General features: G+C 36.6%; 1 protein-coding gene across 7 annotated transcripts in view; it reads left to right on the top strand.

The window, feature by feature from the left end:
• Window positions 1-16,618, top strand: part of WDPCP (WD repeat containing planar cell polarity effector) — a 304,438-nt gene that overhangs the window by 134,497 nt on the left and 153,323 nt on the right. For all 7 annotated transcript variants that reach the window (XM_005212781.5, XM_059891308.1, XM_059891305.1 and 4 more), the window contains 3 exons: window positions 5,350-5,464; window positions 7,727-7,860; window positions 11,375-11,566. In XM_005212781.5, the coding sequence (XP_005212838.1) occupies window positions 5,350-5,464; window positions 7,727-7,860; window positions 11,375-11,566 (441 nt within the window). The remainder of the gene's footprint in view (window positions 1-5,349; window positions 5,465-7,726; window positions 7,861-11,374; window positions 11,567-16,618) is intronic.

Genomic DNA, 16,618 nt, shown 5'->3' with positions numbered 1-16,618 from the left:
CTAATTTGTTACCTCTCGGGATTGTAGTGTTTAGCACCTGTTGTCTCCCACATGTCACCTGATGATTTCATGGGATCAGTCTTGGCTACCTGTCCGTGACTTCACTCTCAAAGGGTGGATTAAACCTATAACCCAGGGTTGATTTTTAGTACTGATTCTGTATGCCTTTCTTTACTTTTCACTTCTCTCAGATATGACAGTCATCACATGGATTTGGGAAGAGTTTCTGTAGCCAGTGAGAATACTGAAGTCAGTTGAATTGTTTGTGATCACTATTATAAAAGAGCTCATTCACAGTTACTTACTGCACCGGTTCTTCTTCAGAGACTATGATGCATTGGTCAATACATGATGTATGATGTACTTCTCTTTATGGCTACTAAACTACCTCTTCTAGGAAGCAGTCATCTATCTTAACCAAAACCTCCACTTCTCTGAGATGAAATCTTCTGCTATATTCTACACACATTTTACCAATACTTGCCTAGATCATTCATCATCATATCCCTGTCTATATACTTGGCATATATAGGAGGCACTCACATATTTTTGATCCACTGAGTGAATGAAACTTGGATTCTTGTTTCTGCTTATGTTTTTGTTTTGCTTAATGATGTCAGCTGGTAAAAATTTCTTTCTTCTCCCAGTGCCATTTCACTTCTAATTAAGTATTCAAAATAAGGTTAAGAGAAACCAATTTGAGGAATCATCTGAAGATCATGGGGATCATTTCCTAGTTTCTTAAAAAAAGACAGACCTCTCTGGTATGAGCTTATTTTAAAAACATGAGAAGGAAAAAGTTATGTAGACAATAGAAAGAAATAATGGTCAGAGCATAACTAGCAAGGAAGGTACTTCTGTCTGGAAGGGTATCAGGGGAAATGAAAGTTTCAGTTCCTATTTTGCCTTAGTCATCTTCTACACAGGGAATTACATTAAAATTGGCAGAGTTGCCAGTCCAGGTTTGATGCACAATACTGGATGCTTGGGGCTGGCGCACTGGGACAACCCAGAGGGATGGTATGGGGAGGGAGGAGGGAGGAGGGTTCAGGATGGGGAACATGTGTATACCTGTGGCGGATTCATGTTGATATATGGCAAAACCAATACAATATTGTAAAGTTAAAAAATAAAATATATAAAAAAAAATTGGCAGAGTTTTGCGAAATCCCATAGGCCCTCTTATTTATTCATTCTGTGGATCTCTTCTCAAGCTCAGATCTGCTCCAGAGGTATCTCCCTTTGCTTCTTTGTCTGCTCTTTTTTAATTTTTTGGACTGCTGGATTCTCTGATTCCTTGAAATTGGATATCTTGGTGCCCTTTTTCCTTCTTGTCCTGCCAAATCTTAAAATAGGCTTTTTCCATTTTGGAGGGCTTAAGAACTAACTTTTTGGGGAAACAGGGAGAGATACTTTCCTGTCTGGGCTAGCATATTCTTTTCCTGAGACTCATACTATTTTTTCCCCCTAATTCTGGTTATCGCCATTACCATATCCAGAAATATCTTTGGCACCAGTACTTGGAAACTTATGCTTCCCTATAGATTGTTTTTATAAAAATGTATTAATTAACTTATTAATTTGCTTATACCCTCTTATTCCAAAATCTGGTGTTAGGGCTACTTCTAGAACACATGACATTTGGAAATCAGAAATGATAGACATACCTTAATCCTAATAAGTACCCCAACTAGGTGTCAATAAGAGGGCTAACCTGATCTTATAACACATCTAAAGATTGAGATGTCCCAGAGCTCAGTTGTTAGGCCTCTTTCTCCTTTTTTTTTTCTTAAACAACAAATTTATTTTCTCACAGTTCTAGAAGTATGAAGTCCAAGACCAGGTTGCTGTGAGGGCTGGGCTCTGGTGAGACCTCTCTTCCTGATTCATAAACAACTGTCTTCTTCGTTGCCATTTGGCCTTTTCCTTATGTGTGCACATGGAAAGAGAGCCCGCTGGTGTGTCGTCTTCTTTGTAAGGACACCAGGTTAATTAGATTAGGTCTCCACCCTTATGACCTCTTCACTCTTTTTAGCTCAGCTGGTAAAGGATCAGCCTGCAATGCAGGAGACCCCGGTTCGATTCCTGGGTTGGGAAGATCCACTGGAGAAGGGGTAGGCTACCCGGTCCAGTATTCTTGGGCTTCTCTTGAGGCTCAGCTGGTAAAGAATCCAGCTGCAATGTGGGACACCTCGGTTTGATCCCTGGGTTGGGAAGATCCCCTGGAGAAGGGAAAGGCTACCCACTCCAGTATTCTGGCCTGGAGAATTCTATGGACTGTATAGTCCATGGGGTTGCAAAGAGTTGGACACGACTGAGCGACTTTCACTATTCTGTTCCAAGACTTTAAACACTACCATACATTGTTGATGACTCCCAAATATAATCTCCAGCCCCCACTTCACACTAGACTTCAGACTATTTGATATCTCTACTTATATGTCCATAGACACCTTAAACTTAACATGTCCACACCAAACTTTTGATTCTCCCAATCTAAATTTACCTCTCCTCAAGTGTTCCCCATCTCAGTAAACCAAGTTGCTCAGCCCAAAAACCTTTGAGTTTTTCTCTTGTCTTCTACATCCAATTCTTCAGCAAGCCCCACTTGCTCCCCTTTAAAATACGTCTCAAATATATCCATGTACTATTTCCTCTAGCATTGCCATTGAGTTCAAGCCATCATCATCTCTCACCCAGGCCACTGCAGTAGCCTCCTAATGGTCTCCCTGCTTCTACTTTTGCCCTGATCCTTCCTTAAAATATAAATTATAATTCACTGCTGCTTAAAACCCTATGGCTTTTCCTCAACAAGGTCCCCTGACTACCTTGCTGACTCCATCCTCTGACATCCCTCTCACTCACTCCTCACCCTTCAAGGCACACTGGCCTACCTTTTGTCAGTTTTCCCAGGCACATTCTGACCTCACGAGTTTTTGCATTTACCATTCTAAGCCTCAAATTCCCTATCTTCAAGTAATCATATGACTTGTTCTTTCACTTCATTTGGATCTGTACTCAAATGTTGTCTCCTGAAGGAGACCTTTTTACTTCTTCATTAGTTATCTGTTTAAAGCAGCTTCTAGTTACTGGCAGTATTCAAGCATGGCTGGATCCTTGAAGGATGCCTGCAGAGATGCTAAAGAAGGAACTTCCATGTCATGTGGGAGTGGAAAATGAGACCAGATTTCCTTAATAACTTAAGGAATAAGTTATTATTAATAACTGGAAATTATTTAATCTTATCATGAATTAATTATAATTCTTTCTCTAAGCATTTAGTTAGCACCTCCTATGTGTCTGACATTGTTCTAGGCACTAGATAAGATAGAAAGATATAAAGAGATATATCTTTAAGATATAGCTTAAAGATATAAAGAGATATATCTTTAAGATATAGCTTAAAGATATAAAGAGATATATCTTTAAGATATAAAGATAAAAGTGGCCTAGCTAGTATCCATTAGGAACTAATAGTAGATAATGAAGAAAAGAGTTGCTTAAGAGTATGGGTGTAAAATTGTAGTAGATAAAAATAAATAGAAAAGGACAAATTTTAGAGGTGCTCTGAATAAATGGCAACCCACTCCAGTATTCTTGCCTGGAAAACCCCATGGGTGGAGGAGCCTGGTAGGCTACAGTCCATGGAGTCTCAAAGAGTCGGACATGACTGAGCAGCTTCACTTTTCTGAATAAATGAGGAAGAGACTGAATAAATGAGAGGAGGAAAAACTATTATAAGGGGGAGAACTAGATATGAAAGATGACCCTAAAATTGCCTGCTTGAGAAGGGAGAATGTAGGGGTAAAGACCACATGTTATATTGTTATGGGGGTAATCCCTAAAAGGAAAATATCAGTGTTAGTCATCAAGTATATGGCGTGGCTGGATGTAATTCATAATTCAGTAGAGATTAATTAATTTATGAAGTAGTTTGAAATTCTTGGAACAAACGTGCCTTCACCTTCTCTTATTAGTCTCCCATACCAATACAGTTAAGTTCTCCTTTCCCCTGCCTTCTGGCCCCTTTGGGGTAAATTAACATGAAACTGACAGTTCCTTTAATCACATGATGAGTTTGAGTGAACTCTGGGAGTTGGTGATGGACAGGGAGGCCTGGCGTGCTGTGATTCATGGGGTCACAAAGAGTTGGACACGACTGAGCGACTGAACTGAACTGAACTTAATCACATGGGGCCCTTCAGTTTCTTTTCTGGTTCATATGCCTGGAATCTGTTAGACAGTAGGGAATAGTTGTCTTTTTTAAATATAATAATCACCTGGTCCCTCATGCTGCTCATTGTTCACACATGTCCCAGTATGTCTTGTCACAGAATCATGCTCTCTAGCTGGGACATGATGCCTAGGTAGGTGGGGAATTCCCCTGTTTTGTTTAAAATCATAGTTGTCTTTGGATTTGGCTAGCATGTTTGTGATTAGTTTACTGACAATTGGTTTTTTTTTTCTTATACCATATGCTATTACATGATTCATCTGCTTTGAGTCTGTTGCCTTGAAGGTGAAACAATTTCTTCCAATGTTGATATTTCATAATCTCATAGATAACAAGCATACACATATGCATAGTCCTTTCAGAAGTTTTAAACATTTGGAGATGAATGAATTATACTGCCACAAATGAAAAGGAGCAGTATAAAACCATAATGGTGATATCCAGACATCTTTTGTTGGGTGGTTGGGTGAACAGTAATATTAATAAAGCCTGTGTACTTTACTGTGTTTATCTCTCCTTGAGAAGTTATTTCTGGTGTGTGGTACTTATTTATGAATTTTAACGTTTAACATTGTGCTTTAATTGCCTTGGATTTACATGTATTTTAATATTTTAGACATGATCTTTATTTCAAGGAGTTTAAATTCCAGATACATCATAATACTTGGTGTTAACATTGTAATGATGATTGCTGTTTACTATGTAGCAATCCCTATTCAAATGTTAAGAAATCTTCTTTTAATTACTAATATAAATAGTAATCTTTGAAAACATTTCAGTAAGACACATCACATCTCTGAATGCAGCACAAGGAAGTTTTTTCATAAACATGGTTATTTTCCAAGTAATTAAAAGGTTACACTTCTAATAAACATGGACTAAATTCGGTTTCTTCATATAGCACTGATCAGTGCACTTACTGTGTTCCACCATTTAACCACCTGTATTTTTTTACTCATAATGTCAGTGATTGTTTTTCAAAGAACTCTTTATAATTCCACGGTATAGATATACATGTACATATCTGTATAAGTTGTACATTTGGGGAGAAATTTTTAAAAGATTCTGATTCTTGGTATATCTGCCTCCCCCTCTCTCTCTTTACCTGTTTTTAGCTCCTCTTTGGTTCAGGTGTGCTGGTGTCCCTAAGCCTTTCTGGGCCGCAGCTGGAGAAGGTGGTGATTGACAGAAGCCTGGTGGGGAAGCTCATCTCAGACACCATCAGTGATGGTAATTACCCCCATGTGCAAATCAATTGCCTGCATTAACAGTGGGCAGGAGAAATAGTGTGTCAACAGGTAGACTAATTATTACCACTAGGGACTTGAAAACACAAGTAATTGCTTGTAATAGCATAGTTACAACCCCTGGGACCAATACAAGTTTTAACTAATATTTAATGTCAAAGTTTTTGTCAATTGTTAGTATTCTTGAGTATTTTTTACTGTTTCCTTAAAAAAGTGAACATATTTTCGAAAGAGGTGGGTGTTTTGTTTGGTGTGTTGACATTTCAAATATTTTTCACTTTCACATGAATTTTGAATAAATAACCCCAATTTGTCAGCACAGCCACCTAGTACAAAAACAAAAACAAAATCTGTTCTTTGGCTCTTAGGACATTCTTTGTTACCAAAGTCTATGAATACTAACTTCTGAGAGAGTTTGAGCAGTATTTCTAAAAACAAAAAATCAATGCCAAAAATACCAGATAAATCTGAATCCTGTAAAGTGATATCACAGTTAGTATATAATTGCTACAAAGCACATAAAGACTTTAAGCCAATTATTGAAAAGGTAGCATACTGACATTTATTAATCCTTAAAAGGCTCTTCGCTGTACCAGCCTACCTATATAATTTAATTAAAACAACTGTTCCTTGTAAGATATAGTTATTTCTGTTTTATAGATAAGGAAATTGAAGCTGAGATACTGATGAACATGCCCACCAATGAGATACTGAGGAACAGCCCCAAAATGACTGAGCTGAAATTTGAACCCATTTTCTTTGCACTATAGTGTGCTGACTCCTAAAGTTTTAAGACTGCACTTTAATTCAAGGTGAAAAAAAAGGTCTAAGAAACAAATTGCATGTATGGCAAAACCAATACAATATTGTAAAGTAGTTAGCCTCCAATTAAATAAATTAAAAGAAACAGATTGCATTATCATTAGAGATTGAAAATTTTCCATATCTTAAATTGAATAATCAAAGGAAAGTGTGGTCTAGTGGAAAGGACAGAGGTAAGATTATAGAAACCCTTCTGCTGTGTGTGCTCACTAGTATCTCTGAATAATGCAGACACAATTTCTTAGAGAAAAGCACTCTGCAGTGTGGCTATCATTAGTAGTATTCCTGATAATGATAAGCTGGGGATAGGGTTATGAGTATGCCATTCTTCTTCCTTGTAGGATCATGATGCTAAGGAAGTGTTCCTGTGGAAGAGGTTCCATTTTTACATGTCTAATAATTGACCCCTTCATTGATTCTGCAAATAAAATAGTGGCTGTGATGATTTTGTCATTTTGGTGGTCCTCCATTAGAATTAAAAGGAGACCTCCAAAAGTGTTCATGTTGCTGAGATATCTTTTTTCACTTGTTTCTTTAAACCACAAATAATACATACATTCTCATGAGTAAATGATAACAATGTGATTTCTTGGCAGTTCTCCAGATTCTCCTGTAATTGTGTCGATCTACTGTGGTTACTGCTTGCACAGCCAGGGATATGGAAGTAAAAAAAAATATATAAAACATTCAATAACTTCTTTTTGCTGGGAACAATGTAAAACATTTCTCAAATTCCTACTACATGTTTTTATCAGTAATTTTTATAACATTAATGGCTCTTTATGTAACCCAAATTAATGCAAATTAATTAACTGTGTGCTTTAGAAATATAGCTGTAGAAATGTTTTTGCTAATCTTCATTATCACATATTACTTTATATAATATATTGGGTATAATATGTTTTAGTTCATTCAGCTAGTATACTTTCAGAAAGTTCATTGATGAAAATTTTTTTAAAAAATTGGTGGAGAACACTGATCTGTATCCTCTAATAAATCCAATTTATTCTCAGATGGTTTGTATCATATAAATACAGGATTAAAGGCTAAGTACAAATAAGTGTTTTTATCTTTACGTTCAGATATGAAACAGTGTTTTATGCTTTTCCTACCTTTATTCCAAATACATCTCATTTGTAGGTTGTCCCCAAATATCAGTGTATATTGAAATGGTCTCATGGAAAGGAAAAATATCAAATCCATGCATGATTAGATTGATTATTGTTGTTTCTTTCTAATATCTTTATTATCATTGGGAAATGTCCACAATGATATTTAGGAGACTTCAGTTATTTCAATTAATATTCATTTATCTTCTGAAAATAGCTTTTTGTAACATTTCAGTAGAAGAAACTATTAATTTGTTATTATTTTATTCTAACTTAGTACTTGATAGTATTGTCAAATCTTTTTTTTTTTTAAGCTCTTCTCACAGACGGCTTCATCATCTTATCATTTTTGGCACAAAACAAACTATGTTTTATTCAGTTTTCCAAGAAGATGAGCTCTCCTGATATAAACAAAAGACTGGAAAAGCTCTCAGCCTTGGATTATAAGGTAGAGATTTGAATGTATATGATCATATTGTTAATTATTAAGGTATGCTAGAGTATTGCTTGAGTTGATGTTATGCTCTTTTTTCTTAAATGATTATGGATTTCAAAAAAACCAGAGTTATTCATAGTATAGGATTAAGCTTGATCAACTAGAAACAGTGGCCATCCAAAGTTTTCTTTTTTTACTCTCATCATGGGGGTCTAACAGTGGCATGCTTGGAGCAGTTTACATCATACTTACGGACATCAGAAAGATAATACAGGCAAGTTACACATTTGAAAATGGTTTTCTTGCTGGCAGTAGTATGTATGCCATTCTCATTTTTCCCTAAGACCCCGTATCACTATTCTAGGCAAGGGTAGCTGCTCTCGCTTCCATTTCACAAGAAAGAAGACAACACTTTCAAAGGTTAATAGAAAAGTGTAATAAACAAGGAGTGGGAAGATCCCCCTTCTCCCAACATCAGCTATAACTGTGGAGAAAAATGCAAAAAGAAATCTCCTTCATGTGTTAGTCTCTTTCCCTTCAGTAACTCCAGGTAATTTGTTTCCTTGTATCAGGGACTTTACATCTGTTAAGGCAGGATTTTTATTTTAAATGATGTGTTTAATTTAAGTTTTGCCACATTACATTTTAACTGCTTGGAAGGCATACTCTCTGCTAGAATGAGTATCTCATACATTTTCCAGGCTGTTTCAGTTCAAGGCCTCTTTTCAGCAGTGACTTGTGTTTGCAAGATTGATCCAGCCTCTGCGACGTGGATTTGAGACAGTTCACTGTTCACTGGGAACAAGACTGATATACAGCTTCCTTAAAAAAGATGCACACTTAGACTGTACCAGGAGTATCTACAACAAGGGCAAAGATTCTTAAAAGCTAGCTTTGTGGCCTGACACTGTGTGTGTGCGTGTGTGTTTTAAAAGTCTAATAGTATTTGACCTAACCTTTTGCCCTTTTGGGTTCTTTTGGGTTATTTCTTATTGTGACTGAGTTAGTAGTGGTGTGGGGGGATTTAATTTTATTTATCAGAAAAATCTACTCTTATAAAAAAGATTTTTAACATGGGATAAAATACATTAACTTTTTCATCATGGTAATAAACTATAATTTGGTTTTGTTTGCAAGCCTTGTATAGCTTCTATAACACTTTGTATAATATTGATTCTTTTAAACTGAAAATCTGTAGTACTCATATATTTTGTCTAGTAAAAAATGGTTTAACATTCCTAATGGAATACTATTTTCCAGAATGGCTAGCTTTCCTTGAAATGTTGTTAATTTACTAATACCGGTCTTTAAAATGCACCAGTATGCATTAATTTTAATGCATTAACTATTAAAGTAACTGTTTTTAATGTATTTATATAAAATTTTGTATGCCTACTTTCTTCATCTTAAGTGTGGTGGGTAGTTTGGCAGTCTTCTCAGCTTAAGGATAGTAGCTCCCCATTAATGAGAGCAGAGAGAAACTGTTAGGATGTCATCTTTTCTAATGAAAAGATGTGAAAAATAGACTGAGTATATGGGCCCTACACCTTGAGTAGGGAGTTAAGTATTTGTTCATTCTGTCATTAGATATGAGAAATTAAAAACATGAGCACTCCATGTCATTTCTTTACATTAGAGAAGAAGAAGCCTGCTTTCCTCTGGAAACCATGGATTTCATTTTCTAGTTCAATATTTTAAATATAGGTATTTAATATTTGATAAAAACTGCCATTTATCTATTGGAAGGACATTTTAAGAAACTTGTTCATTTCACTTACCCTCTTGACCATTGTGATAGAATAGTAAACCATTAATACTCGAAACAAACATTAAATTTCAGATAACATACATGATTTACATTATGTGAGGATTGAAAGTGGCAGCCTCTTGTTTTAACTCTGTTTTCTTATATAGAAGTTCTTAAGTAACATGTGTAAGTGCCAGGTAGGGTGTCAAAATAATGTTTGTGTATTTTTAAGGACTTAGCAATTTCATTGTGATATTTCCTTCAAATAAGAAGATAGCTGGTTAAAATAGTGATATTGAGAACTTAAATGTAAGAATTTGCACTTTAGAGCGTATAGTAATTTGTGTTGTCTGTCATTGCCCATTTGGATTTTAAAACAAGGAAATAGTGTAGAGTATTACAATCCTGCTCTTCTTTACAGCTATATCATAATTTAGTTCTTTCAGACTGAAACAGTTTTGGCAGAGAAAAATGGAAATATCATGAAATTATTCACCTTTAGCAAGTTTTCCTGTCTACATTTTAAAAATCCAATTCATTTAACAGTGAAGGGACAGTGCAAGGAGTTAAATGTTTACCATGAGAGAACAACACTGGTAATTACTTTGATTTCAGTTCCTTTTGATGTGCATTCAGAGGATGAAGAGGTCAATAATATTATGGCCATGCAAATAGAAAAGGGTTCCTTTTGACCATATTAAAAAAAAATAGCAGAGGATTATTAAAGCATTAACCTTGATTTTAATGGCCTTGGTTGAGTGGTGAGATCACAATTTGGATGAGCCTGATTATTTACTAAATACAATACATAAATGCAACGGGTTCTTAACACCCATTGCACTCTGGCATTATCGCATTACTGCCATCCTTTGTTGCCTTGCAGACAGGAATATGAAAGCAATCTGTCATGTAGTGAGACTGGCTCCAGAAGCATTTCTCTGATAAGAAGACCCCCTGCCCTTTGCTAGTGTCTGGTCCAGTAGGCTTAGCCATGCGCTTAATCCCCAGAAAGTGGTTCGATTATTGCTGACCAGCAATGGCAAGATAGTTTGGTTTTTTTTTTTTTTTTGCTTCCAAGCTATCAACCTTCCATTAATTCCTTAAGCAGAAATACGGTGCAATCTATATTTCCTTGGCATGTGTCACCCAGATGGTGCCGTGCTTATGTTTTCAAATAACCATGTTCCAAAATAACATAGTTTGAATAATAAATTCTACAAATCCGTCCTAAGAAAGAAAAGCATAATTCTCAGAAGCTGCATAAACTTTTACGCATGATGCTGTGGCTTATCCCTTTATGCAGAATTTTTGTATATATGTCTTTAAAGCGATATTTGCCTCAAGTTGTTTTTCCTTTTGTTGTTGTCAGTCATTGTTAACATGTTATGTCTTAAACAGTAGTCCAACACTGTTGGTCAGCAATACTGAACCTGTCAGTTAATATAGCTGGTCTTAAAGCCTATGTGTGGGTTGATGCTGTCAAGCAACCATGACTGTACATTTTGGTATTGATTGGGATTGCTATGGCCAATTCCTCCCCAACTCACATTTTTCCTTTTCCTTTCCTCTGCTAAAAATGGGGAGAATTTTGAACATATGTCTTTTTTATGTATGTGTCAAAAGAATTTGGTAAATTCTGACACCTCCTTAAGCACATGTTTAACATGCATATTTACTTGCATTTATCTACATTTACAGATGCTTTAATTTTTGTAATACTTTGAGGATTTTGCCTTTTAAAAATGATCCTTGTCTTTTTTTTTTTTTTTAAACCATTAGATTTCCTATTATGAAATCCCAGGCCCAGGAAATAGGACAACACAGCATCATCTAGCTATCAATTGTGTTCAAGATAGAGTTGTTTGCTGGTGGCCACTGGTCAGTGATGATGCTTGGCCTTGGACCCCCATTTCTTCTGAGAAGGATAGAGCCAATCTGCTGCTCCTGAGTTATGCTCAAGGAAAGCTGGAGGTAAATCTAAAGTAAATATATACATTTTGTTGAAGAGAAACTAAAATAGGGTTATTAGTTTTCTATTCTGAAATAAGTGTGAATGCTTTTTAAAATCTATAATTTGTTTTCCAAATATTCAACAAAAGTAATTACATATGAAATGGGATCCTTGAAAGTATCACATCTGGAGGATCCACTGACAGTTTCAGGACTCGCCCGAATACCATAGTGATTAATAGCACAAGCTTCTGGGTTCAAATCCTAGCTCTGCCACTACCTACCTCTCTGTCCTTGAGCAGATTACTAACCTCCATGTGCTGTGGTTTCATTATTTGAAAAACAGAGTGAATGAAAATATCCAAGTTAATAGATGCATTTAGAGCAATAATGATGTAATACTATTATTACATGTATTAATTAATAATCTCAATTACTATTGTGATTCTTGTCATTATTAGTGCTGTCATTACTGTTTGCTCATGATTTCATGCCTTTCAAAGCTGTGTTATTAACCACCTTCTTTAAACATCAGTTAGTCAGTCAGCAAACAGTAGTCAGATGCCTGTTTTCTATAAGACTCTGTGGTGCCAAACCATGGCTTGGGGCAAGGATTTGTAAGGAGGGCCTTAGAGGAGCAGCCTTCTCAATCTAGTGTCCTGCCTGGGGCACAAACACCAAAAGTATTAATCTAGGAAGTGTATATGAGATCTCACCCTGTCTATTTCTGAAAATGTTCCGTCATCATTCATTATCATGAACCTGTGGATATTTTCATCTTGTATCAGTACTTTGAGTCTGAAATTCTGTTTTCTTAATGTAACTTTAAATTGAAAAAACAACCTCCTCAACATGGTTTTTCAGTGGGTAAAATGGTATGTTTTGTCTAGGTAAAATTGTATGTTCCTGTATTTTCTCTAAATCCATTATCTTTTAGACTTTAAGAAGTATTTTTCAGAATTAGTATTCTGAGATAATGAACAAGTACAAGTTTTCCCTATCCCCCACTTACCTCTTCTGACTTTATAAACTTACAGGCTATCTCTTAAGGCTGAAGAGCCCTTTTTAATTAATTTACCTTTTTCTGGAACTTTTCCAATTTTGTTGTAGTAACTAAGACACTTTTAATGCTCCACGTATGGATTTTGTAAGGATAAAGAAGTGCTTTATTCCTATTCACTTCCTGTTTGTGCCTACCATCATATTGATCTTGGATCTAGAAGCTAACTGAATAAAAGACCTAATCAAAATGACTTCATGTAATAAAGCCAACTAGAATTCTTTTAAATGTTCTGTCTTACAATAAAAGTAAAAAAAAAAAAAATAGCATAAATCAACCTTTAGTTTTACAGTACACAAATTACCTTTATTGAAATGAACTTATTACCTGAAATTAGGACTGTTTGAAAAGGGTATATACATATGGTCCACATACTTAATCTCCCCGTGTCTAGTTTATGGACTTTGTGGTTCGATAAACTTCAGTTTGCCTATTGGTTGGGCCATATACTATGTGACTTGAATGAAGTTTACTCCTGTAAGGTTCAGCCTGCTTTTAACTAATGATACAGTCTTTGGTCTTGGGTAGATCACCTACCCTGACTGTAGTTTTCTAATTTTTAAAATGATGGATTTAAACCATATGGGTCCCAGGCAGCTCAAAAAAAAAAAAGTGCTCATCTGAATTCTGAAGCACAGGTCTGATTTTGCCATTGCCTGTTCAAATGCCTTCATTAGATTTTCAGCTAAACTTAGCTTCCGCACTGAAAAGCACTCCCCTGCCCCGACTGGTTGTGACCTACTGTTCCAGTGTTATTTCTTTATACAAATCAATATTCTAGCCAAATGATGTACTCACTGCTTCTTTCTCACCTTCTGCCTGTACAAATTTGAAGTAGGAAATGGCAACCCATTCCAGTATTCTTGCCTGGAAAATTCCATGGACAAAAGAGTCTGGCAGGCTATAGTCCATGGGGTTGCAAAGAGTCAGATGCAACTGAGCATGCAAGCAGTGCACACCTGTACAGATTACAGGTATTTCTACCTGAAATGCCCTTCCTGGGCTTCCTGGGTAGCTCAGCTGGTAGAGAATCCCCCTGCAATACAGGAGACCCTGGTTCAATCCCTGGGTCGGGAAGTTCCCCTGAAGAAGGGATAGGCTACTCACTCCAATATTCTTGGGCTTCCTTGATGGCTCAGAAAGTAAAGAATCCTCCTGCAATACAGGAGACCTGGGTTTGATCCTTGGGTTGGGAAGGTCCCCTGGAGGGAGGACATGGCAACCCACTCCAGAATTGGGGCTTCCCTAGTGGCTCAGACAGTAAAGAACCAGTCTGCCACGCAGGAGACCTGGGTTCAATCACTGAGTCAGGCAGATCCCCTGGAGAAGGGAATGGCAACACACTCCAGAATTCTTGCCTGGAGAATTCCATGGGTAGAGAAGCCTGGTGGGCTACAGTCCATGGAGTTGCAAAGAAATGGACACGATGGAGCAACTAACACTTTCACTCTCTCTCTCTTCACATCATTCATCAGCTGTTAAGCATGAGCATGGAGTAGCTGTTGTTTAGTCCCTAAGTCCTGTACTACTCTTTTGCAGCCCCATGGACTATAGCTCACCAGGCTCCTCTGTCCATGGGATCTCCCAGGTAGGAATACTGGAGTGGGTTGCCATTTCTTCCTCCAGGGGATCTTCCTATTGCAGGGATCAAACCCATGTCTCCTGCACTGTCAGGTGAATTATTTACCACTGAGTGACCTGGGAAGCCCTGACCATGGAGTAGCACTGTATTTCATGCCAGAGAATATGAATACAAAGCTTTCCCTGCCTGCAAGGATCTTAGTGTCTACCAGTGAGAGACAAATATGAAAACACATGTGTACACTAAAGTGTTAAAGTACTGTGGATAGAGCATATGTTAGCAGTACAGGAGACAGTGGGAAATGATTGTTTTTACCTAGAGAGAGAATAAGGGGGGAACTTTCAAAGAAGATTTACAACTTGCTCAAGGTTGATACAGAGAAGGCAATGGCACCCCACTCCAGTACTCTTGCCTGGAAAATCGCATGGACGGAGGAGCCTGGTAGGCTGCAGTCCATGGGGTCGCTAGGAGTCGGACAGGACTGAGTGACTTCACTTTCACTTTTCACTTTCATGCATTGGAGAAGGAAATGGCAATCCACTCCAGTAGTTCTTGCCTGGAGAATCCCAGGGACGGGGGAGCCTGGTGGGCTGCCATCTTTGGGGTCGCACAGAGTCGGACGCAACTGAAGCGATTTAGCGGCCACAGCAGCGGCAGCAAGGTTGGTACACAATTTTACTTTTTTTTAGTTACCATCCTAAGTTTCATATCAAAATTGTACTAGCCTTGTGGAGTGATTTGACAAGCTTTTCTCTTTTCTCCTCTGTGAAACAGTACCAAAAGAAATCATATAATACTTGAATGTTTGGTAAAACACATAAAAGCGTCTGGGTGTGCTGTCTTTCAAGGAAGATAGATTTATTTTTTATCACTGATTCCATTTTTCAACGGTTGTTTTTCAGGAATTCTGTTTTTTCCTTGAGTCATTTTCCTTATTTTGTGTTTTTGGAAAATTATCCATCTTGTTTAAGTATTTGAATAGATTTTCATTAAGTTTTATATGATATTTGTACCTGATTTTTACTTATCACCACTGACTGCATATATTTATCTTAATATATTAAGATATATAATAATTTTTTTTGTCAAGTAGCTTCTGTCTTAGATTTGGTCCTTTCAATCTATCAAAATTAAATTGTTGGAAAAATTAATAAAGATTTTTTTTTCAGAACCTCATGTGAACTTCTATATGCAAAAAAATGAATGTCTTTTGGAATAATTGTCTGGGGAAATAATTGTTTCTTTCTGTGTGTATGAAGACAGTCTTTAACCATGAATTGTAGCATATTTTTTAGGAAAACATGAACTAAAACTACTAGTCTATAAAGGTAATATTCAGGCATATATCTTTAAATATTTTTCACTAGCAATCAATAGACTTCTTAACGCTAATCTTCAGAATAAGAGATACAATATACTCTTAAACCCTAAAAGTCAGACTACAAAAGTAGCAACTTTATAAAGAAGCAATTTAATCTTTGTATCTATTAAATGACAGAATTTTAAACAATCATTTCTCATCCAAGTTCAATCAGAAAAGACAATAAGCTTTTATTTGGACTGTGGCAAGATCCTAGAGTAGTGGTTCCTAGCCTTGGCAACACATTACAGTCACCTACAGAGCTTTTACAAAGGGACCCACCGAGACCAGTTACATCAGAGTCTCCAGAGGGGAGGTGACATCAGTACTCTTTTACAGGTTTCCTAGGTAATCCTCATGTGCATCCAAGTTAGAACCACTGCTTTACAACAAACTAAAAAAATTGTTTAAAGCCATCTCTTTTGCATAACAGACCATGGAAAGGATAAAGCCCACATACTGAACCAAATGAGTGTTCTAATAGTAGACTCTAAGTAGAAAATTGGCTTACCAAGCAGCTGGAAAAAAAAAACAAAGGAAACATAGAAATAAGCTCTCTGTGACTAAATTATCTGTCTTTCAAAGGAGGAACATTTTTAAATTTATTTTATGGATATTAGAAAACTGCAGGTCTAATTGCATACCACAGAGCTCTAAACAACAGTACATATCTTAATTAGAAACAGAACAAGAGAGATTTTTGTTGTCTAGGAAAAAAAATTGTTTTGAAAAATATACAATAAATAGGATGAAGAAAAACATTTTTATCTATAAAATTCATTTAAAAATAGCTTTCTGTGGTTTTTGTGTTTACTATCATACACAAGGTAGTCCTTTTTATTTAATACAGGACTTCCCTGTAGCTCAAACATAAACAAACTGCCTGCAATGCAGGAGACCAGGGTTTGATCCCTGGGTTGGGAAGATCCCCTGGAGAAGGGAATGGGAATCCACTCCAGTATTCTTGCTTGGAGAATTCTATGGACAGAGAAGCCTGGCAGGCTACTCTAAGAGTTGGACATGACTGAGTGACTAACACACACATGCTTAAGATCCCCTGGAGTAGGAAAT

The sequence above is a fragment of the Bos taurus genome, chromosome 11 (genome assembly GCF_002263795.3).
Source record: "Bos taurus isolate L1 Dominette 01449 registration number 42190680 breed Hereford chromosome 11, ARS-UCD2.0, whole genome shotgun sequence".
In the NCBI taxonomy this organism is placed as follows: Eukaryota; Metazoa; Chordata; class Mammalia; order Artiodactyla; family Bovidae; genus Bos; species Bos taurus.
The sequence above is the reverse complement of the archived record's forward strand: the minus strand, read 5'-3'. Positions and strand labels throughout refer to the sequence as shown.